Raw genomic sequence first — 25703 nt, 5'->3', positions numbered from 1 at the left:
AATGGGTCTTTGGGCTAAGTTCTGTGGTTACAGGACTCAACATGATAGAAGTTTGTCAGCACTATTAGAGATTAAAAAATGACATAAGGGCTGGGCGTGGTGGCTCACGCCTGTAATCCCAGCACTTTGGGAGGCCGAGGCAGGTGGATCATGAGGTCAGGAGATCGAGATCATCCTGGCTAACACGGTGAAACCCCATCTCTACTAAAAATACAAAAATATTAGCCGGACGTGGTGGCAGGCACCTGTAGTCCCAGCTGCTGGGGAGGCTGAGGCAGGAGAATGGCGTGAACCCAGGAGGTGGAACTTGCAGTGAGCCAAGATCACGCCACTGCACTCCAGCCTGGGTGATACAGCTGGACTCCATCTCCAAAAAAAAAGACATAAGACAATCTAAATATAGGCTGGGCACAATGGCTCATGCCTGTAACCTCAGCACTTTGGGAGGCTAACAAGGGCGGATCACTTGAGGTCAGGAGTTCAAGACCAGCCTGGCCAACATGGTGAAAGCCTGTCTCTACTAAACATACAAAAATTAACTAGGCGAGGTGGCATGTGCCTATAAGCCCAGTTACTTGGGAGGTTGAGGCAGGAGAATCACTTGAATCCAGGAGGCAGAGGTTGTAGTGTGCCAAGATCATGCCACTGCACTCCAGCCTGGGCGACAGAGGGAGACTCCATCTCAAAAAAAAAAAAGGACAATATAAATATAAAATTTTATCTCATAAGCAATTCTGAAAAGATGAAAACTGCTCACTTATTAAGACTAACACCTAATTGGTGGTTCTAGTATTTATGATTAAATGAAATATGTGAAAATGCTGATATGCCACATAAATGTTAATTATTAAGATAAACCTAGGTGGCACAAAATTTCTCAGCAGAGTAGCCAAGCTACTTATGAGAGGACTGATTTTAAAGTGAGCTTAAAATGACTTGTAAAGAAGAGTGATGCCAGTAAGAATGGTGAGGTAAGGACCTCTGAACACTCTCCTCCATAAAGGAACAGAGATCACTGGGAAAAATGGTCAAAAATCAACTTTTCCAGAACTCTGAACATTAACTAAAGGTTTGCAACAATCTAGGGTGTATTTGTTCAAGAAAAATGGTTGAATCTCAGGAAGCTTTAACTTGCCTTAGTCCCCACCCCTTCCCCCTAGCTTTAAAAGTCAACTGCCCATAATCACAGTGAAAACCAACAGCCCAGCAGCCTCTGGACAGGGCAGAATGGGGCTGGAGCTCCTCCAAAATTCCATTCTTAGATAACTGTCATCCATTAACCTGTCAGGCAGTTCCCTGTAGAATCCTACTCAAATTGAGGCTTGTCTTGATTTGACCTGAATCAGAACAGGTCAACCACCTTTTTCCCTGACAGCATTTACTGAAAACAATCAGCAGCAACTGTTAAATGTCACAGCTGCCTGGGGTGGTGGTAACATTTGGTGCAATAACAAGCTGGCCAAAAGTTTAACTGGGAAAATTGGGGAATGAGACATCACAGGGGACTTTGCAAACCTCTGACGACATTCTTAGGCATCCAAAAGTCCACACACATGTGTAGCACTGTGCATGTGCTAAGGATAGACTTGAGAAGCCTGTAAGCTGCCACCTATGGCTAACCTTGAGGCTCTGGCAAAACAGAAAGTGAAGTGGAATTCTAAACTGCCTGGCTGAGTGTTGAAGGCATGACCCAACACACAAAGAGCCCCTCAGCAGGGGCTGTGAAACTTATGGGTTCCAGGCATTTAAGGAAATCTCTGTCCAATCATTAGCTGACCACTAAGACAACTGAGCAGAGGCTTTAGTGGCCACACATGACAAATAATACAAAATTTAAACAAATAGTTCAGAAAAGTCACTAAGCAAAAACAACAACAAATCCTGGCAGGGGTGGGGTGGGTCTGATTGTTAGAGCTGCCTCATTGTATTGTTTAAAATATCCATGCTGGGTGCAGTGGCTCATGCCTGTAATCCCAGAACTTTGGGAGGCTGAGGCAGGCGGATTGCTTGAGTTCAGGAGCTCAAGACAAGCCTGGCCAACGTGGTGAAACCTACATCTTTACAAAAAAATACAAAAATTAGCCAAGAGTGGTGGTGTATGCCTTAGTCCAGCTAGCTGCTTGGAAGGCCAAGGGGGTGGGAGGATTGCTTAAGCCTCGGCGGTTGAGGCTACAGTGAGCTGAGATTATACCACTGCACTCCAGCCTGAGTGACAGAGCAAGACTCCATCTCAAAAAATAAATAAATAAATAAAATAAAATAAAATAATATAAAACAAATCCAGTTGTCAACAAAATTATGAGTCATGCAAAGAAACAAAACACAAAAGTATGGCCCATTCACAGGGAAAAAAAAAAAAATCAGCAATAGAATCTGTCCCTGAGAAAAGTCCAGACATTGAACTTATTAGAACAAGACTTTAAATCAGCTGTTTTAAATATGTTCAAATAACTAAAGAAAATCATATCTAAAGATCTAAAACATGAGTCCAATGACTTGCCAAACAGAATATCAACAGACGAAAATCGTTTAAAAAAAAAAAAAAAAAAAAAAGCAAATAGAAATTCTAGAGTTAAAAAGTATAACAAAAATGAAAAGTAGATTTGAGGTGGCAGAAGAAAGAGTCAACAAATTTGAAGACAGGTTAATTGAGATAATCCAGTCTAAGGAAAATAAAGACAAAAGAATGAAAAATGAACAGAGCTTCAGACACTTGTGACATCATCAAGCGCAACAACACACACATACCAGAAGTCCAGAAGGAAAGGATAGAAAGGAAGAGGTAGAAAGAATATTTGAATAAATATTCGCTAAAAATGACCCAAATCTGATGAAAGACACTACACATCTAAGAAACTCAATACAAGTAGAATAAAGTGAAAGAGACCCAAACCCAGACAAATCATAATCAAACTATCAAAAGTGAAAAAGAGAAGATCTTGAAAGGAGTCAGAGAGCAGCTATTCATTGTGTATAGATCCTTGATGAGATTAGCAGCTGCTTTCTCGTCAGAAACAAAGGACAAAAGGCAGTGTGATGACATACTCAAAGTACTGAGAGAAAAAAGACTGTCAACCAGGAATTCTATACCCAATAAAAGTATTCTTCAAAAATGAAGAAGAAATCAGCACATTCTCAGATTGAAACAACATAAAACAGAATTTGTCATTAGCAGACCTACCCTATAAATAATACTAAAAGGAGTCCTATGGGCTGAAAGGAAAGGGCACTAGGGTAACTCAAATCCACATAAAGAGTTAAACAGCACTGGTAAAGGTAACTATACAAGAAAAACATTATAAAAGTGTTTTTTATTTGTAACTGTTCCCACCTGTTATTTAAAAGACAGAGTAATGATTATAAATCAGTGTTGATGGGCATACAATGTATAGATGTAATTTGCATGACAATATAGAACTAAGAAGGGATAGTCAGAACTACACAATAGCGAAGTTTTTATGAACTATCAAAGTTAAATTGGTATCAATGAGAACTAGGCTGTTATAAGTTAATATCATAATTGTAATCTCCAGGGGGAGTGAGGTTGATGGAGAAGAAAGCTCTAGGAGTCAGTCTCTCAACCAAAGTAACTAGTAAACTAGAAAAAAAGATCAGAATTCACTATTTTGGAACCTCTGAACTTGATTGAATACTTGTTAATAACCTGGGAAGTGCTTGATGATGAGAGAGGCTGCTGATCTTTAGGAAGGGAATGATGTGCATGTGCGTGAACTCAGCCCTGCTGTAGCTATTGGGATAGCAGCCCACATTCCAGGAGCAGCTGGTTGGTGCTAGGGCAGACAGTGAGGACCTGGTCCTCCAAAAATTGGGGGTTACATGCTTTGGTCAATCAGGCAGATTCCTGTAGGAGCAGTGCACACACTGCCTTGGTTTTAGCTGTCTTAGGCTACAGTGGGTTTCTCCCAATTATCAGAAGATTAAGGGACAGACACACCTTCCCCCTACTCCTTTCTTGAATCAGACATTTAAGGAAATCCTTCTTAGGTCATTGGCTGACCACAGAGATAAAAGACAGAAACTTCAGTGACCACACGTAACAAGGTATACATACTTTACACAAATAGTTCGGAAAAGGCACAAATGAATAGCTGAAGTCCTTAATAAGCAAAGAATAGGAATCCCTGAGGGGTGACAGAATCTGACCTCCACGCAGTTACCACATTATAATATCCCTAATAACTAGTCCTCAACAAAAAATTACAAAGTATACAAAGAAGCAGGAAAGTATGGCCTATTTACCAGAAAAGAGAATTTGGCAGAAACCGTCACTAAGGAAGCAAAGACATTGGAATTACTAATCAAGGATGTTAAATCAACCTCTCTAAATACACACAACGAGCTCACTTAAACCATATATTAAGAAACTAATGGAAATCAGGAAAATAATGTATGAACAAAATGAGAATATCAACAAAGCAATAGAAATGATAAAAAAGAATCCAGTAGAAGTTCTGGAGCTGAAATGAAAAAATTAACTAGATGGGTCAACCACAGATTTGAGCTGGCAGAAGAATCAGTGAACTTGAAGATAAGGTAATTGAAATTATCCAGCCTAAGCAGAAAGAAAAAACAATTAAAAAAAAAGAACAAAGTCTGAGGGACCTGTAGGACACTGTCAAGTGTACCAACACATACATCATGTGAGTCCAACGAGGAAATGAGACCAAAAGCAGCAGAAAATTTTTTGAAGAAATAATGGTTAAAAGCTTCCAAAATCTGATGAAAGACATGAACATATACATCCAAGAAGTTCCATGAACTCCAAGCAGAATAAACTCAAAGAGATTCACACTGAGACACATTGTAGTTGAAGTGTTGAAACCCAAGGACAAAGAGAGAATCTGGAAAGCAGCAATAGAGAAGCAGCTTAATAAGATTAATAGTTGATTTCTCATGAGAAATTTGGGAGACCAGAAGGCAGTGGATGTCACATTTGAAGTTCTGAAGGGGGGGAAAAAAAAAAACTGTCAACCAAAAATTCTATGTCCTTCAGGAATAAAGTCGAAAGTAAGACATTTCCAAACAGATAAAAGCTGAGGGAGTTCATAATCAGTAGACTTACCCTATAAGAAAAACTAAAATGAAAGGTACTAGACAATAACTCAAAGCCACAAGAAGAAATAAAAAGCAATGGTAAAGGTAACTACATAGATAAATATAAAAGCCAGCATTATGGTAATTTTGGTTTTTTTTTTAAATCCTATATAATTTAAGTCTGTATTAACAGGTACACAATGTATAAAGATGCAGTCTACAACAATATAAAGAAGGAGAGACAGAAATATATAGTAGCAGAGTGTATATTATTGAAAAGAGGTTGGCTTTATTCATAAAGCCAGGTTCATTTAAGCTTAAGATGCTAATTGTGATCTCCAAGGTAACCACTGAGGAAACAACTTAAAAATATACAGAAAAAGAAAGAAGGGAATTAAACTAGTACACTACAAAAAATCAGCTAAATACAAAAAACAGGAATTGAGGAATTGAGAAACAAAAAGGCATAAAACATAGAAAATGACAGTTGTTCCTTATTAGTAATTAAGTGGATTAAGCACTGCAATAGAAAAGCAGAGATAGGCGGAATGGATTAAAAAAACATGATCCAACTCTATGAGGTCTATAAGATATTTAATTTAGATACAAAGACACTAAGGTTGAAAGTAAAAGGACAATGAAAGATATCCTATGCAAAAGAGCTGGTGAGTGGGGAGCTGTATTATTGTCAGACAAAACAGACTGTAAGCTAAGAAAGGTTACAAAAGACAAACTACATTACCTACTGGTAAGAAGTTTCATTGATCAAGAAGACATAATAATTATTAACATATATACCTAAGAACAGAGTCTCAAAATACAAGAAGCAGAAATTGACAGAACTGAAGGGAGAAATAAACAATTCAACAGTAATAGCTGGAGACTTTAATATGCCACTTTGAATAATGAATAAACAATAAAACAGAAGCTCAACAAGGAAACAGAAGACTTGAATAATACCATAAATCAACTAGACCAAACACACATCTACAGAATCTTTCATATTCTTCTCAAGCACACATTAAACATTCTCTAGAGTAGACCAAATGTTAAGCCATAAAATAAGTCTCAAGTTTCAAAAGACTGAAATCATACAAAGTATGTTTTACAACAATAGAATGAAACTAGAATAGAGAAGAGAATTTAGGAAATACATGTGTGTGGAAATTAATGCACTCCGAAATAACCAATGGATCAAAGAAATCACAAGGGAAATTCGAAAATATCTTGAGATGATGAAAACAAAAACAAATCATATCAAAATTTATAGGATATGCCTAAAGCAGTGCTTTATTAAAAAAGATCTCAAATCAATAGCAAAACGTCACCTTAAAAAAGTAGAAAAATAGCAAACAAAAACCAAAGCCAATAGAGGGGGAAAAAAATGAAACTGAGATTAGAAAACCAACAGAGGCTAGACGTGGTAGCTCACACCTGTCTCAGCACTTTGGGAGGCTGAGGTGGACAGATCACTTGAGGTCAGGAGTTGGAGACCAGCCTGCTCAACATGGTTAAACCCTGTCTCTAGTAAAAATACAAAAATTAGCCGGGCATGGTGGCGCATGCCTATAATCCCAGCTACTGGAGAGGCTGAGGCAGGAGAAGCGCTTGAACCTGGGAGGCAGAGGTTGCAGTAAGGCGAGATCACGCCACTGCATTCCAGCCCAGGAGACAGAGTGAGAGAGATTCTGTCTCAAAAAAAAAAAAAGACAAAGAAAACCAATAGAGAAGAATCAATAAACCAAAGTAAATTCTTTGAAAAGATTAACAAAATTGACTGGGTGTGGTGGCTCATGCCTATAATCCCAGCAACTGTGGGAGGCCGAGGAGGGCAGATCATTTGAGCTTGGAGTTTGAGACTAGCCTGGGCAACATGATGAGACTCCATCTCTACAAAAAAATACAAAAAATTAGCTGGGTGTGGTGGTGTACACCTGTAGTCCCAGCTACTTAGGAGGCTGAGGTGGGAGAATCACTTGAGCCTGGGAGGTGGAGGCTGTAGTGAGCCGAGATTGTGCCACTGCACTCCAACCTGGGTGATAGAGGAAGATCCTGTCTCAAAAAAAAAAAAAAAAAAAAATAGATTAACAAAATTGACAAACCTTTAGCTAGACTGAAAGAAAAAAGAGGGAAGAAGACTCAAATTACTAAATCAGGAAAGAAAGACAGTACATTACTACCAATCTTACAGAATAACCTTTTCCTTTTTCCTAGCTATTCTGAAATGTGGTACCTTTGTTCTTCTTGAAGTTGTCAAGTTTATCCTCTAGACCTTCCACAGCTGACACAGAATGGCTTCTAGGCAATCCCCGCTTTAGTGATCTCTTTGAAGGGGAACGCAATCCCTGGTTGAAAAGATTTCTTCGTACTTTGGTCACTTCTGAAAGCATAAAAAAAAAAAAAGAAAAAGAAAAAGCCAAAGATTATCATCAATTAATGCCATATCTGAGAAAAGAAAGATAACCAAAACAGAGAAGCTTCTTAAGGAAACTACTCTACAGATTGCTATTGTCACATATGCTAATAAGGTTTCCTTCAATAGTATATTCCCATAATGCATTAAAAATATCTACTTTTGCAAATTTAAAAAAATTTTATATGTTATTTTGCATGAGGTAGGGGGTACAATGTCATTCTTTTGCATGTGGATATCCAGTTGTCTCAGCATCATTTGTACAAAAGACTATTCATTCTCCATCAAATTGTCTTGGTACCCTGAATATCAGTTGACCATAATAAATGCTAGTGCTAATTTCTTTTTTAAAGGCTAGATAGAATTCAGCAGTGAAACCTTCTACTCCTGGATATTTCTTTGTGAGTAGTTTTTTGATAACTAATTCAAACTTTTTACGTGTTATAGATCTACTCTGATTTTCTATTTCTTCTTGAGTGTGTTTTTAGTAGTTTGTATCTTTCTAGAAGTTTGTCCATTTCATCTAGGTTATCCAAAGTGTTGGTATACAGTGGTTTGTAGTATTCCATTACGAATTCAATTTAAATCTAACTTCAGGAACACGAGGAAGGCCCACACCACTTAGCAAGTTAGAAACTTTACTCATTGTAAAATGGACATAATTCTTAAGTAAGAGGATGGCTAACAGAGGTCATGATCCTTTTAATATATCCCATGTTATGATTATTCTTCTCATTTTGGACCTTTTTGCTGCTGTGTATTCAGCTCAGCATTGAGCAGAGAACTGATCTTTTCAGTTCTACAGATTTCTTTCTTCTTCTTCGGACTACTTTACTAAGCTGCTGGGACATTTTAAATTTTATTCTTGACTCCAAAGCATGAAAGTTCTGATCATCTAGACTCAAAGTTAGAAAAAATAGCTGAAAAGTCAAGAAGTACTTGGCAAATCTAGCCAGACGATACCTTAATCTTAAGATAGCCTAGTGGAAGTGGTTCAAAAATTCACCAAGGGTGAATTCTTCAAAGATTAATCATTTAAACCCAAACCAAATAATCTAGCATCCACAAACTGGGAGCAACCCTTGTGTTTACCCATCAATGACATAAAGGTTCATATTAAGGTTATTAAGGACATCAATAACACACACCAAAGTTTTAAAAATTGTTTCCCTATCTCCATTATAAGAGTTCCTGTTACCTAACTTAGGCTGTTGGTAAAATTGATTTATGACCTGAAAGTCAAATTTGGTTTGTTATTCTCTATTTTCCCAAAGTTTTGAAAAGTTTAATATCTATAGAAAATTTCAAATAATAATAAAATTAAACATATGCCCATCAATAAAGTTCACCAACTGACAATATTTGTTTTCTCCTTCTTTCTCTCTATATGTACATTATTCCCCTAAACACTGGAGAGTAAGTTGCAAACATCGCAACTGTTCACTTCCTAAAGGTCAGCATGTATCTCCTAAAAACAAGGATGTTCTCTTCCATAACCCCAATGACATTATTACACTCAAAATATCTTTAACATTGATACAATATTATCTAGCATACATCGCTTCTTCAAATTTCTCTAGTTGTCTCAATAATATCCTTTCTAGTATTTTTTCCCCTAAATTTAAGAGCCAAGCAGGGATCATGGAATGCATTTAGCTGTCATGCTTAAACTCCATTCATCTAAAACAGTTTCACTGCCTCTTTTCTTTTTCCTTTCTTCCGGCTTTCATGATAATTTTTTTTTTTTTTTTTTTTTTAAAGATTTCAGACCAGTTATTTTGCAAAATACAGTATTTTGAGACTATTCCTAGGGGACCATGTCCATGGTATTTGGACATACTTTATTAGCCAACAATCATACAAAGCCTTAATTTACACTTGTAAGCAGCTGCTTAAATACATACAATAAAAATAAAGTTGTCATTCTAGTGAATAAATATATACACTGAGAAAACAGTATACCTTGCACTGTATCTTTCACTGGCTGGGAAGGCTGCTGGGGAGCAGGGTGAGAGTTCTCCTGAAACATGAGAAAATCCAGAAAGAAAATTTAAATAGGCATTCATTGAAATAAAAGACTAAAGATTTCACATGAACCCTTTGACTCTTGCAATTCATTTATAGGAATCCATAGTAGAAATAATAAAATGTACCACAGAAATGTTCCAAAAACACTGCTGCACTATATAGTAATAATACAAAATAAAAAACACTATACATGCCCACAAAAAGTGAAACAGTTAAATAAATTACACACCCATCCAATGCGGACATTACAAGAATAAGGAAGGAAGACCTCTCTATATATGGTTGAGCATCCCTAATCTGAAAATCCAATATGCTCCAAAATCCAAAACTTCCTGAGTGCCAACACGACACTCAAAGGAAACACTCATTGGAGCATTTTGGACTTCTGGATGTGGGATGCTAACCAGTAAGTACATGTAATGCAATTGTTCCAAAATCCAAAAATATCTGAGATTGGAAACATTTCTGCTCCTAAGCATTTTGGGTAAGAGATACTCAACCTGTACTAACATAGAGATCTGTGATAGGGAAGAAAACGGAAAATATTAAGTATTCTAAGTTATATCATTTATATATATGTTTATAATGGATCTGCAGAAATCTTTGGTGTTATTGGTACATATACAAAAGGGCCTGGAAATATACACAACAAACTATCATCAGTGATTACTTCTGATGAATGGATGGAGAAGGAACACCCTAACTTTTAACTTTATATGTTTTAATGATAATCATGTATACCTTTTTATCTAAGAAAGGAAAAGCCATATACATTAATTAGAGGGTGGCTATACTCTCAGAAACATTTCTTTATCAGACTGCTATTTACTTACTATTACAGTAGAAGATTCAAGAGTCTAAACCCCAGATGCATCGAAACAAGGAAATTGTTTTTTTTTTAAAAGATTTTTTGTTTTTTCAATTCATCGTAATAATTGAAGAAGCCATCACATATGGGCAGAAACTTAAAAAATGGTCTCAGTGATATAACCAAGGTCTTGCTGATAAGAAATGAGATGTGATCATTCTTATTTATATTGATTAATAACTCTTTTAAAGAGATAAACTGTAATTGTAAAAACATGTCATACATCCGGCCGGGCACAGTGGCTCATGCCTGTAATCCCAGCACTTTGGGAGGTCGAGGTGGGTGGATCACAAGGTCAGGAGATCGAGACCATCCTGGCTAACACGGTGAAACCTCATCTCTACTAAAAAATACAAAAAATTAGCCGGGCATGGTGGCGCACGCCTGTAGTCCCAGCTACTCGGGAGGCTGAGGCAGGAGAATGGCATAAACCTGGGAGGTGGAGCTTGCAGTGAGCTGAGATTGTGCCACTGCACTCCAGCCTGGGCGACAGAGAGAGATTGTCTCAAAAAAAAAAACAAAAAAAACAAAAAAAAAACAGTCATACATCCAATTTCCTATCCAGGGGTTAGTAAACTACAGTGTATAGACCAAATCTGAACCACCTCTTATTTTTGAAAATAAAGTTTTTACTGAAACACAGTCATGCTCGTTTCTTTCCATAATGCCTGTGGCTGCTTTCCCACTACAGCAGGAGAACTGAATAGATGTTGCAGAGACGTATGGCCTGCAAAGGCTAAAACATCTACTATCTGGCCCTTTACAGAGAAAGTTTGTCAACCCTTGTTAATCCATGTAATTGAATGAAAAACTAGGAGAGTATGTCCTGGAGGTATTAGGGCAGGATCAAACTTCTTTTTTTTAAATCATTGTGCTCTTCTGGAGTTAAGATGCATAAAAGAAATTAATATACATTAATGTAATTAATACTACATATCTACACTTGAGTTGTAAGTTCACTGCTTCCCGAGTTAACTATATTGATCGTTCGGAGAACTGAGATTTATTCTTTTAAAAATGTAATACCTGGTCCTTTCAGTTCAACAACTGTCACTTATCTATGGTACCAACTTTGACATAAAAAAACGTTACTAACCACAATCAAATCCTGACCTCAAATTTTTTCTTTTTTTGAGAGTCTCTCTCTGTAACCCAGGCTGGAGTGCAGTGGCTTGATCATAGTTCACTGCAGCTTCAAACTCCCAGGCTCAAGCGATCCTCCAACCTCAGCCTCCCGAGTGGCTGGGACTACAGGAGTGCGCCACCATACCTAATTTTCTAATTTTTTGTGGAGGCAAGGTCTCACTATGTTGCCTAGGCTGGTCTCCAACTCCTGGGCTCAAGTGATTCCTCCTGCGTTGGCCTCCCAAAGTTCTGGGATTATAGGCACGAACCACTGTGCCCAGTCGTAATTCTGATCTTAGAGAAGAAAACTATCTTGTGTAATCTAAAACAAAAGTTTCAAAGTGTGCTAGAAAGATCTGCAAATCATTATGAAATCTAGTGAGAATAAAGGCCTGGCAACTTTTGGCCATTCAGTTTTGAATTTTCCAATCTTCAATGAGGATTGTGAGATATGTAAGATTTGCATTTTATTCACAGTTAAAGTATAAGAAAATGAACACCATTAACCCGTTAAAAGAAATCCCATCTCCAATTTCAAAGGATAGCTACAAATATCTAGAAACACAACAAACCACTATTATAATAATTAATGCTTCTAAAGATAGTTCTCATTAAATTTTAACTCTTCTCAGATAGTTCGTGCAGTTGAAAAGTTTCATTGTATTTTTAGTCCCTTTTTTCCTTAGCAAGACATTAATTCTACTTAGTAAACAAATTCCAGCTAGGTTTATTTTTTTTTTTCAACCAATAAAAACCTCAAGTCCTTATATCAACTGCCACAAAAAAAACAACAACAATAGTACCCCGTTATCTGTGATTTCACTTTCCACGGTTTCAGTTTCCCATAGTCAACTATGGCCCCAAAATGGGTGAATATAGTACAATTAAGATATTTTGAGAGGGAGACCACATTCACATAACTTTTATTATATTATATTGCTATAATTATTCTATTTTATTATTGTTGTTGTTAATCTCTTACTGTGCCTAATTTGTAAATTGAACTTATGCATGCATAGGAAAAAACAGTACTCTATATAGGGTTCAGTACTACCTCTGGTTTCAGGCATCCACTGGGGGTCTTGGAACATATCTTCTGCAGATAAGGGGGGACTACTCTACCTCCCGGCTCCATGACCGTCATCATCTTTTTTTTCAAAAAACTTATTATTCATTCATTCATTCATTCACTTAAAAGACATGAAGTCTTGCTCTGTCACCTAGGCTGCAGTGCAGTGGCACGATCATAGCTCATTGCAGCCTTGACCTCCTGGGCTCAAGTGATCTCCCCGCCTTAGACTCCTGAATAGCTGGGCCTATAGGCATGTGCCACCATGCCTGGCTAATTTTTTTTTTAATTTTATTTTTTGTAGAGACAAGTTCTCGCTATGTTGTCCAGGCTGGTCTCAAATTCTTGGTGTCAAAGTATCCTCCCTCCTCTGACTCCCAAAGTGCTGGGATTATAGGTGTGAGCCTCTGTGCCTGGCCTAAATTTGTTATTGAAGTAAAACACAACATATGGAAAAGCACCTTCTGGTATGCAACCGAAGTCCTATTACGATTATATATTCTCTTCCAGCGACCGCTTTGCTTATTTTAGTTATTGTTTTATGAGTTTTCTTATCTACATTAAAGATTTTGAATTAATTCATTCCTAACTTTTACTCACCGTTTTTCCTCACATTACCTCTAAATATCACACTCTTCAGTAAAACTGTTAATCTCTTAACAAGTTTATATTTTCCTATTCCTTGGATTATAGTTTTATACACATTCATAAAAATATTTAATATTATTTCTGTATCCTCCAAAGTTCATTTTCCTAAAAGTAGGGACACTGCCTTTTTATTCTTATTTACTGTGTCATCTCAAACTGGAAGGATCACTTACCTTTTTCGTAGTTCTCTTTGACACTTTAGGAATTTCAATTTGTCGAAGATTCTGTGAAACCTCAGCAATGCTTTTATGTCTTATTAATGCATTTTTCCTTTTAAAAATAGAAATAGTCAATACATCTAGATAGAGGTTATATATAGTTAAATTCAAATGGAACTAGAGTCTAAGTGAAATAAAATATGGTTTAAATAAAAGCCAGTTATCTTAAGGTTGTTCTGGATTTATAATAAAACAAGTCACCCCAGAATTTTCAAAAGTAACAAATTCAACTAGTTATGAATAATGAAAAGCATCAAGGAAAATTTTAAAAGCTGAAACTCTAAGCTTATTTCATAAAAGGCCTACTTCCTGGAGACCTCCTGTGGACAGTAAAGAAGGCTTTGTGAAATACGAAATAAACACTATACAGTCACGCAATGTTTCCTTCAATGACGAACTGCATATATGACAAAGGTCCCATAGGTTATAATGGAGCCTATTCAGAAACCTAATATATGACACTTGATATTGGCATTACAGATCAAGTAGGGGAAATGACTGCTCCTCAGTAACAATGCTGGAACATTAGCTTTTCCATTCAAAAAAACATATACTATCTAGGTTTTGGTAGGCACACTCTGATGTTAGTACAACAAAAATTGCCTAACAACGCATTTATCAGGATGTATCCCTGTTGTTAAGCAAAACATGACTATATATTTCCTAGATAATATAAAGATTGTCAGATGCTCCTATTAGGAGCTCTAATAGTTGGCTTCTATATAGTTGGTCAGACATAAGGGCAGCTATTAGTTCAACAAATTATATGGACAAATATGACTGGACTGTGGTTTAAACACATCTTTTATCAGAACTATAACAGTGCAAATAATTCCTTTGATTCTTTGAGCTCTTACCTTCTTTTCTTGGCTGATCTGGTACGAAGTTCCTCCAGTTCATCAGATTCAGGGCTGCCTGACACTGATCTATGAGCACTTGACAAAAAAGGCACAGAAAGAAGTGGTGATTTGTTCTCTTGTGTCATGGAGTCATCACTGAAAAAATCTGTAGGAAGGACACCAGCCAGCTTCTGAGGAATCACAAACCCTAGGCTGTTGTAAAGATTTCCAAGTGTCTTTGGGATAGAGTCAATATACCTGTGGAATAGATTGATTGAATATGGAAAAGAGTTACCATCTTACCCTCTCTATTCCCTCCCTCACCCAGCCTAAGAAGTAGTCCTTACAACTCCAAAATTCAGAGACAACACCATATGTAGGTATTGACAAAACAATTTTAAAGTTAAGTTAGTAATCATCAAACTTACAATCTCAAAATTTCCTCCAGAAACTCAGCTAGGTACGCTGAATCCTCAGTTAAACATACCATGCGCAGCAAATCTGTCACCTGAAGGAGATTTTAGAACGTTACTAGATAGATGCCCTCTGCAGGGAAGCTCAAAGCATCTAGGGCTTATTTTAATGGCACGAAGCTATATACTTGCCTCCTCCACTACTTGTTCCATATCATCTGTACTTTCATTTATTGAAGGGCATTGCAGACACATCTCCAAACGAAGAAATACCTGAAGCTGGCACCTTGAGAGAAAAAAAAAACTTGGTCATATCTACTTTGGATGTCACTAAACGAAAAGCTCCTTCCTTAAGCATAGATCTATTTATATAAGAAACAACAATCAAAAAGGAGAAAAGCCAGTGCCTTTTCTAAAAACTGATATAGTTATTAGATAAATAGGTGATTCAAGCTGCATATTATAACATCAAAAAGAATTGGCTACAAAAGCATCTTCATGCAATTGGTAATCTTTTTTTTTTTCTTTTTTTCTGCAACAGGGTCTTGCTCTGTTGCCCAGGCTACAGTGCAGTACTGGGATCATAGCTCACAGTAGTCTTGAATTCCTGGGCTCAAACAATCCTCCAGCTTTAGCCTCCCAAGTAGCTAGGGCTACAGGTATACACCACCATGCTCATCTAATTAAAAAATTTTTTTTGGTAGAGACATGGTCTCACTATATTGCCCAGGATGGCCTCAAATTCCTGGCTTCAAGCAATCCTCCTGCTTTGGCTTCCCAAGGTGCTAGGATTACAGGCATGAGCCACCATGTCACAAACAATCTATTTTAAACTGATACAAGCTCATCTCACAGCTTTGTTTTGGAGAGATGATTTTTAAAAAACGGTAGTTACTTACTCTCTAACTTTGTCTTCCTTATCCGGTTTTTTCCCTAGATTCTGTCGAAGACTTTTGCTAGTTTTTAAGAGATTACTTTTTACTTGATTCAGGCAGTTCATCTAAAAATACAAAATTATTACATAGGAGAATAGTGTTACTTGTTATTATTTCTAATTTCTTTCACAGTTGACTAAAGCCTTAAGAAGGGAAATACATTCCCTTATAAACTTCTCTATTCTTTCATTTGAATGAAAAAGTGACATGAATCTTCTTCTATCTTTAAAAAGAACATGGTAAAAAAGTTCTTTTGAGAGCTAGTGGGCATGGATAAAACAAGCCTGCCCTAAATAAAGTGTCTTAAAAGAAATGTTCCACAAAGCAGTGATTAAGAAACCTAAGTATTATAAACAAATCCTCCTGTTTGCTTTAGAGGAGCTCTGTGATGAACATGAATAAAACAACATGGTCTAAAAACAGTGGTTTGTAACACTCCCAGTGACAAAGAATTATCCAGGGGGCTTTTTAAAAGTACCAACCCCAGAGATCTGTTTCAGCTCGTCTGGAGAGAGCAAGGCATCTATATCTATCTATATCTATATATTTTATTTATTTATTTATTTTATTATTATTATTTTTTTGATGGAGTCTCACCCTGTCGCCTAGTCTGGAGTGCAATGGCACGATCTTGCCTCACTGCAACCTCCACCTCCCAGGTTAAAACGATTCTCCTGCCTCAGCCTCCCAAGTAGCTGGGATTACAGGTGCCTACCACCACATCCAGCTAATTTTTGTATTTTTAGTAGAGACAGGGTTTCACCATGTTGGCCAGGCTGGTGTCAAACTCCCAACCTCGTGATCTGCCCACCCTGGCCTCCCAAAGTTCTGGGATTACAGGTGTGAGCCACTGCGGCCAGTCGGCATATACATATTTTTTAAATGTTGTAGGTGATTCTAAAGTATAGCCAGGGTTAAAAACCACTGGCTTAATCATGCAGCTAACATATAGCTCACATGAGGAAAGGCTTTTCATTAGGAGACAATTATATGTAATTATCCCTGCTCACCCCATCTCTTTGATTTTTGCCTTACCAGTTCACCATATCCATCTTCTGAGATCTGGAATTGTACTTACTCCCTTACTCATCTTACCATTTTTGAATCACGTATGGCATAACAGACATTTTCCAACACATTAACCAAATCCACCAACAACCAACCAACCACTACATCTATGACAAACAACAATATTCGGATTCTCTTACTTCTAATTCCTTGGTGCCTTTTGATTTTAGGAACATTTTAATGGTTGAGATCATGTTTCGAGCACATGCATTCAACATGATTTCTCCTGTGGCCACAGTCTTTTGGTAATTTTCACATATATATGATAGTAGCTCTTCCTCGGTTTTAAAATCTGTGAAAAAAATAAAATAAAATGGATTAATCAAATCTTGCTCAAGTCCTTGTATTATTTAGGCCAGTAGCTGTCCACTGGGGAAAATATTTCCTTGCAGGGAACATTTGGCTATGTCTGGATTGTCAAGACTGATGGCGGTGGGGGCGAAGGTGGCTGCTGGCATCTAGTATGTAGAAGCCAGGGATGCTGTTAAACATCCTACATTGCATAGGACAGCCCCACAACAAAGAATTATCTGCTCTAAAATGTCAATAGTCTAGACATTGAGAAAGTACAAAGACAAGTGATTAACTTAATTTTATTTTATTTGAGACAAGGTCTCACTCTGTCACCCAGGCTGGAGTGCAATGACACAATCTCGGCTCACCACCACTTCCGCCTCCCAAGCAGGCTCAAGTGATCTTCCCACCTCAGCCTCTAGAGTAGCTGGGACCACAAGCATGTGCCATCACACCTAGCTAATTTTCTGTATTTTTGGTAAAGACAGGGTTTCATCATGTTGCCCAGGCTGGTCTTGAACTCCTGAACTCAAGCCATCTGCCTGCCTTGGCCTCCCAAAGTGCTGGGATTACAGGCATGAGCCACCATGCCCAGCCAAGTGATTAATTTTTAAGGCTCTGTATACCAAGTGTAAGTGTTAACAATTTAAAGGTAGGAGGCCAGGCGTGGTGGCTCATGCCTGTAATCCCAGCAGTTTGGGAGGCCGAGGCAGGCGAATCACCTGAGGTCAGGAGTTCAAGACTTGTCTGGCCAACATGGTGAAACCCCTTCTCTACTAAAAATACCAAAAATTACCCAGGTGTAGTGGCACGCGCCTGTAATCCCAGCTACTCAGGAGGCTGAGACAGGAGAATCGCTTGAACCCGGGAGGCAGAGGTTGCAGTGAGCCGAGATCGCACCATTGCACTCCAGCCTGGGCAACAAGAACGAAACTCCGTCTCAAAACAAACAAATAAACAAAAAATTTAAAGGTAGGAAGAAATAAAACTGTCTTTGGTGATATGACATGATTAGAAAATCTGAAAGAACAAACAATAAAACTCCTGGAACTAACAAGTGATCATAGCAAATTTGCAGGATACAAGATTAATACATAAAAGTCCATTGCTTTCCCATATACCAGCAATATACAAGCAGAATTTAAAATTAAAAACACATTACCATTTAAATTAGCACCCCCCTAAATATGAAATACCCAGGTATTAAATCTAACAAAATTTGTATAAGGTCTATATAGGGAAAACCACAAAATTCTGTGAACGAAATCAAAGAACTAAATAAGTGGAGAGATATTCCATATTCACAGCAAGAAAGACTCAATACTGTCAAGATTTCAGATTCCCAATTTGATTTATAGATTCTATGCAATCCCTATCAAATTAGTTATTTTCTGCATATTGACAAACTGATTCTGAAGTTTATATGAAGAGGTAAAAGATCCAGAATAACTAACTCAATATTGAAGGAGAAAAACAAAGTTTGAGGACTGATAGTACCAAACTTCAGGACTTACTATAAAGCTACAGTAATCAAGACAGTTTGTGTGGTATTAGCAAAAGAATAGCGAGATCAATGTAACAGGAGAGCCTGGAAATAGACCTACATAAATATAGTAAACTGATTTTTTTTATTTTTATTTTTTGAGACAGAGTCTTGCTCCATCACCCAGGCTGGAGTGCAGGGGCGCAATCTCAGCTCACTGCAACCTCTGTCTCCTGGGATCAAGCAACTCTCATGCCTCAGTAACCCCAAGTAGCTGGGACTATAGGCGCCTGCCACCATGCCTGGCTAATTTTTGTATTTTTAGTAGAGGCAGGGTTTCACCATGTTGGCCAGGCTAATCTCGAACTCCTGACCTTAGGTGATCTGACCCCCTTGGCCTCCCAAAGTGCTGGGATTACAAGTGTGAGTCACTGCACCTGGCCTCAACAGATCTTTGACAAAGGAGCAAAGACAATATAATAGTGGAAGACTAATACAATCATCTTAGTAATAGATAAAAGCGGCAGAAAAAATGTACGGACGTGTATAAAACCAGATATTCAACAATTAGAGAATACACATTATTTTCAAGTGCACATAGAATATTAACAAAACTTGACCAAACATTAGGTCAGTTTCAGCAAATATTAAAGAATCAATCTTACAGACCACATTGAGCACAGTCCAAAAATATTCAAAGCTAATTATAAAACACTACCTTATATTATGGATGTCAGAAAATACTTATAAATAAGTATCAATGAAAATAGAAAATAGCAAATATATAATGCAGTTAGTTATACTTAAAGAGAAAATGTACAGACTTTAGACTTAAGTGATTATTTTGTAAAGCAGATAAATTAAAAACAATTAACTAGCTAAGGGTCCAACACATTAAGTACTATGAGAGAGTAAACCCCAAAAATAAAGGCAGAAAGGTAATCATAAAGAACAGAAATGAATAGACAATGCAACAGCAGCAATAAACAGAAACAAAAGATGGTTCTTTGAAAAGTCAAATAATGCCGGACACGGTGGCTCACACTTATAATCCCAGCACTTTAGGAGGCCGAGGCAGGCTGATCACCTGTTAGGAGTTCGAGACCAGCCTGACCAATATGATAAAACCCCATCTCTACTAAAAATACAAAAATTAGCTGGGTGTAGTGGCATGCTCCTGTAATCTCAGCTACTAGGGAGGCTGAGACAGGAGAATTGCTTGAACCTGGGAGGAAGAGGTTACAGTGAGCCAAGATCGTGCCATTGCACTCCAGCCTGGGCAAAAAGAGCAAAACTCTGTCTCAAAAAACAAAAAAAAGAAAAGCGAAATAAAACAAAATTCTATAGCAAGATTGAGCAATTAAAGAGAGAGAGACAGAAGGCATAAATATTAGACATAAAATAGCAGGAATTCAAAATACTATTAAAAGTAAGGTCTAATTTGTTTCCATAAAGGTATCTAGTTGTTCAGCATCATTTATTGAAAAGATTATCTCTTTCTTACGGAAGTACTGGGGCATCTTTGTCAAAAATCATTTGCCCACTATTGTGCAGGTCTATTTCTGGACAAAATCTAGTCCAGAAATTATGTTCCCACCACACTGTCTTCAGTACTGTTGTTTCTGCCTTCCCTTGCCTGTATCAACCACATTTCAAACACTTTTACTAGCCCACTAAAGGTGTTCTGCCTTATTCAAACTGATTATCATCTATGGCTCTCACATTCCACAGGAAAAAAAAAAATATCTTTAAAGGAGCATAAAACTTACACTCCAGAATTTTCTTTCTTTCTTTTTTCCTTTTGAGACAGTCTTGCTCTGTCTCTCAGGCTGGAGTGCAGTGGCGCAATCTCGGCTCACCACAACCTCCGCCTCCCAGGTTCAAGCGATTCGCTTGCCTCAGCCTTCCAAGTAGCTGGGACTACAGGTGCGCACCACCACGCCTGGCTAATTTTTGTATTTCCAGTAGAGACAGAGTTTCATCAAATTGGGCAGGCTGGTCTCGAACTCCTGACCTTGTGATCTGCCCGCCTCGGCCTCCCAAAGTGCTGGGATTACAGGCGTGAGCCATTGTGCCCGGCCCACTCCAGAATTTTCAAAAGAACTCAGAGATGACATCGAAACACAGCACAATTCAATTTATTATTTTTTTTAAAAAGGAAAGAAAAAAATAGGAAAATAGAAGCTGCTGGATTAAATTATTCCCACCTTTGAAAGATGTCAATAACCTAGCCCTAGATTACTCATAAACCCTTTTTCTTCTCCCTTTATTCACAAATGTAAAACTTCTTTAACCATTTGTCCTATGCCCAAGCCATGGGCCTTCTTTGTGACTTTGCTTATGCTAATTCTCCACCTGGAATGCTCTTTTATCTTTCTGTCTTCTAACTCTGCCCATTCTTGGAAGTCTAGCTTGGACTCCAGTAGTTCCTAGAAGCCTTCACAGCTTATCCAGCCCTTATCTTCCCTGTCTGAACTCCTAGTCTAGACTTTACTTGCCAAATGGGCTTGTATTTTCTGTTTTAGACTTTTGGCTCTCTTCTTAGTTCTATTAGTTCATTTTATATATATATATACACACACACACATATATATACACACACACACATATATACACACATATATATGTGTATTTGTTTATTAGTTCATTTGTTTTATCTTTGTAGCTAGATCATAAATCTAAGAATAGGACATTATCTTATTATTTATTGTATTCACCATAACACCTTTTTGGGCATGTAGCAGATAGTCAATAAACTAAGGGTATGATTAAAATTTATTTTTAAAAAAGAGGAGTATAAAAGAGTAAATTATAGACTAAGAGGAATACCTTTAGGTTTAGAACTTCTTAGTGTTCTTCCTCTATCTTCCAATTTATCTACTGTTCTCCCACTGGGTATCTTTTGGGTTCCTTTCTCCCCAGCCACATCCGGACTGCCATCTGGATGTAACTTCTGGGCCTTCACATTCAGCCTTGCAACATTCAACATCTTTAAGGAACGGCACATGGTATTCATCTTCTGTCTCACTGGAGTACGAGGGACACCTCCTACCAAAACATCAGAGAAGGGAAAGTAAATTGCCTTCCACTTCTGTGGAATCAAGAACTACTTTAATTCAGATTACTGTGAAAGAATATCAAAATGAAGCATATCCCTCCAGAATGATTTGAATTAGGAAATACTTGCATCTCTTTCTGCCCACACACAGGGTAGAAAGAGAACCTTTCTTTTAACCAAAGTTTAGGAACTAAACATCTCTATGTGATTGGATTGGAACTAAACATCTCAATGGATGGTTTTCCCATAAGGCAAATGCCAAACAGACTTATTTTGTTGTTACCCAATGGCCACCAAAAATGGTGATGAAACTTTTCTGAATGACAATTTAGCAATCTACATAAAGAGCCAGTTTTCATACCCTGACACAGTAACTGGTTCCTGGAAACTTCTGCTAAGGTAATTACTTAAAAAACAAATTATATGCATAATGTATACTACGGTATTATTTATAATGATGAAAACTGAAAGCAATCTAAATGTTCAACCTGAGAATTTTGTAACTTTAGCTAATGAGGTGGAATAATATCTAAAAAGGCAAGATAGCAAAAGAAAAAATACTTATAAGCAGAACACAAAGTTGTATTTGAATTTCTATCATAATTAAAAATGAAGATGGTTTATTCGTTAGACAGATAAGACTGGGTGATTTTTAAAAAATCACTATTGAACTAATGTAATTATTTTAAAATTTAATTATAAAAATTTGCCCTTCTTTATTTAGTTACCATTTCAACCTCATTTCAGGAAATGCCAATCTTTTAAAATGTAGTCTCAGAAAACAATGCCTTAAGAAACAGCCCTTCTAGGTGCATACGTTTCTTTTTGCTGTCTTCTTGATGAGTTATGGTGGATTCTTCACGAGATTTTCTCTGGTAGAGCTCGGCAAGGCAATGTGTTAATTCATCTTCAGTTTTGGAAGACTCTTCCTTATTAGCTGAGGCAGCCTGTAACGACCTGTAAAGTCAAGATGTCTAGAATAAAACCAAAATTCTAATTTTGCAAAATGCTTTAGAAATAAACAACACTGAAATACCCACTATCCTCTAAAAAGCTAACCAAAAGATGTCCCCACAAGATGCCTTCAAAAATATATTTTCTTAGGAGAGAAAATGTCCCTCCTCTCATTTTTGATTTGAATGAATGCAGGAACCAAAGCTGTCTTGTTTACAAAACCATTAACTATTACATATAATATTGACTTTTATTAATAGGATTCTTCATGAATTAGGGTACAAGTCTAATTATGGCAACTATTTCACTTCAGGTTTCCATAGTTATTTTTTACTCAGTTTCCATATATCAAAGTAAAAAATGATGTTAATACATTGTAGTAAGTATTGCAATGACTTCGAATAATTCTTTCACATTGTAATAAACTAATTCGGGATTGATGAGAAGAGGAGGAAGTAGGGCAGGCAGGAGGGGTGATTAGTTATTAAATGCTTTTCCACCTAGAGCTAAATATGTCATTAACGAAATTATGAAAATGGCACAACATTCAAAATGTGTTATTTGTATTTTAATACCTTCCATTATCTGATATATCTGATTAAAAAGTGGAAGAAAGTTACGGTGACATTAGTTGAACAGATATTACAGGGTGGAATACGTGCTGGGTCTGTCGGTTTCATCCATACAGCCAGTATGAAGCAGGTTAATCCTCCCTAAGTGTGCTGGTGCTCTGTCACCTATCTTGGAGTGCAGTGGCACGATCTTGGCTCGCTGCAACCTCCACCTCCTGGATTCAAGTGAATCTTGTGCCTCAGCCTCTCAAGTAGCTGGGATTACAGACATGTGCCACCATGCCGGGCTAATTTTTTTGTATTTTTAGTAGAGACGGGGTTTCACCATGTTGGTCAGGCTGGTCTTGAACCCCAGGCCTCAAATGTCTGCTGGCCTTGGCTTCCCAAAGTACTGGGGTTGCAGGTGTGAGCCACCATGTCGGGCCTGGATTTTCCATAAAGACAATCATACTATCTTCAAACACTTCAATATTTACACCTTATAACAATACTTAGAGATAATTACAAAAAAAAAAAAAACATGGGCCACATTTGTACATTAAAAACTACAAAACACTGAGGGAGATTAAAGAGAGACCTAAATAAATGGATAGCTGCACCATGTTCATGGATCGGATGACTCAACATTGTTAAGATGTCAGTTCTTTCCAAATTTATCTACGATTCAATGTACTCCTAGAGTTTCAACAGACTTGTGTGTGCGTGGAAACTGACAAGCTGTTTCTGAAGTTTATATGAAAATGCGAAGTATCTAAAATAACCAAAAAAAATTCTAAAAAAACAAAACCAAAGTTTAGAGGACTTATACTACCTGATTTAGTGACTAGTGCTATAAAGCTACAGTATATAGTATTGCTGTAACGCAATATTGAAGATAATGTCGTATTAACATAGTTTCTGGACTGTATTCTGTCTAGAAATCAATCTGCACAAAGGTGGCCAGTTGATTTTTGATAAGGTGCCATGGTAATTAGTGGGAAAAGATAGTCTTTTAGCAAATGGTGTTGGAACAATTGAATGGATATCTGTGTGGAGAAAATAAACATCAACCATACCTCTTAATAATAGGTTGAATTTCTGCCGTATCGTTTACATTTCTAATATTGTTTGTCTTTTAATTGCTTGATCTTGCTATAGATTATTTTATTTGGCTTTTCAAATAACCATCTTTTGTTTCTCTTGATGACTTAGATTTATTTGTTTTCTATTTAATTTATTTCTGTTCTTATCTTCATTGCTTTCCTTCTTTTGTAGGGTGGAGGTTACTCTCTTGTTTACTTCTCATGTTGGATTCTTAGTAATTGATTACTAACTTTTTTCTTTACAAAAATAGTCTGCAAATACTTCTTTAAGTATAAATTCAGCTGCATTATTCAAATTTGCTGTTTTCTATTTGCGTTGATACTTAGTTATAAATATTTTCTCACTTTCATAATATAAGGGAGTGTTTATATTTAACTAGATGAATTACTTTGGTAAATTTTAAAGAATTTTTAGCATGTATATGTTTATATATTGTTAACATATTATCTAACATACTCTCACAATATATACTAAGTATGAGAGTATTTTATCTTTGTAATTAGTTTTTAATATTATTAGACTATACTCAGAGAATGTGGCCTGTTAAGAAAAAAATGCAGATAACTGAACATTGATTTTAATAATTAATACTCAGAGATATAAAAAAGTTTTACCCAAATGACTCCATCAAATTGGAACTAGCACCACGGATGTTACAGAAAGGAAACCACTTTTCCACAACAGCTGGACTCCAGGGAGTGGTGTGGCCAAGTTCCTGCTGGGCCCACTCTGGAACAGGAGAAGCTATTGGAGCAAAGGAACAGAGGCAGGAGAGGAAACCGCATGAGAACCAAAGCAGAGAATTCTAAGCACTTGCTCTTCCCCTGGACTGACTGCATTCCTCCAAAGGACATACAAAGTGCATTTGTTCTCCGGCTAACATTTGTTCTCTGGCACCACAAACTGCTACAGGCCTATGTGGTAAATAAAAAATGCTACTGAAAAACCCACAGATACAATTTAAAATCTTTTGTTATTACTGGCTATAAATCCTCTCATCTTATTTCTGAAATGTTCCTCTAACCAGGTTAAAAATATATATTGTTCTTCTATTTATTTATTTATTCTTTTGAAACAGAGTTTCACTCTTCTTGCCCAGGCTGGAGTGCAGTGGCACGATCTCGGCTCATGAGCCGCAACCTCCGCCTCCCGGGTTCAGGCAATTCTCCTGCCTTAGCCTCCTGAGTAGCTGGGATTACAGACATGTGCCACCACACCCAGCTAATTTTGTATTTTTAGTAAAGACAGGGTTTCTCCATGTTGGTCAGGTTGGTCTCGAACTCCTGACCTCAGGTGATCCGCCTGCCTTGGCCTCCCAAAGTGCTGGAATTATAGGCCTGAGCCACAGCGCCTAGTCCTGTTCTTAAAAATGGCTTTGTACGGTTGCGCACAGTGGCTCATGCCTGTAATCCCAGCACTTTGGGAGGCCGAGGTGGGTGGATCACCTGAGGTCAGGCGTTTGAGACCAGCCTGGCCAACATGGCAAAGCCCCGTCTCTACTAAAAGTGCAAAAATTAGCTGGGTGTGGTGGCAGGTGCCTGTATTCCCAGCTATTCAGGAGGCTGAGGCAGGAGAAGCTT

The 25703-nt window shown here is 37.4% G+C and overlaps 1 protein-coding gene across 1 annotated transcript in view; it reads right to left on the bottom strand.

The window, feature by feature from the left end:
* TICRR (TOPBP1-interacting checkpoint and replication regulator) overlaps positions 1-25703 on the bottom strand; it is a 64604-nt gene that overhangs the window by 12006 nt on the left and 26895 nt on the right. The window contains exons 5-15 of the mRNA XM_011986326.1: positions 24738-24867; positions 22332-22471; positions 21286-21504; positions 16820-16971; positions 15576-15676; positions 14869-14962; positions 14692-14771; positions 14282-14521; positions 13380-13476; positions 9431-9488; positions 7289-7435 (exon numbers count right to left, since the gene is read on the bottom strand). Of these exons, the coding sequence (XP_011841716.1) occupies positions 7289-7435; positions 9431-9488; positions 13380-13476; positions 14282-14521; positions 14692-14771; positions 14869-14962; positions 15576-15676; positions 16820-16971; positions 21286-21504; positions 22332-22471; positions 24738-24867 (1458 nt within the window). The remainder of the gene's footprint in view (positions 1-7288; positions 7436-9430; positions 9489-13379; positions 13477-14281; positions 14522-14691; positions 14772-14868; positions 14963-15575; positions 15677-16819; positions 16972-21285; positions 21505-22331; positions 22472-24737; positions 24868-25703) is intronic.

This window comes from Mandrillus leucophaeus, unplaced genomic scaffold, assembly GCF_000951045.1.
Source record: "Mandrillus leucophaeus isolate KB7577 unplaced genomic scaffold, Mleu.le_1.0 Scaffold297, whole genome shotgun sequence".
NCBI classification, from domain to species: Eukaryota; Metazoa; Chordata; class Mammalia; order Primates; family Cercopithecidae; genus Mandrillus; species Mandrillus leucophaeus.
Note: the sequence above shows the minus strand (reverse complement) of the source record. Positions and strands in the feature narration are given on the sequence as shown.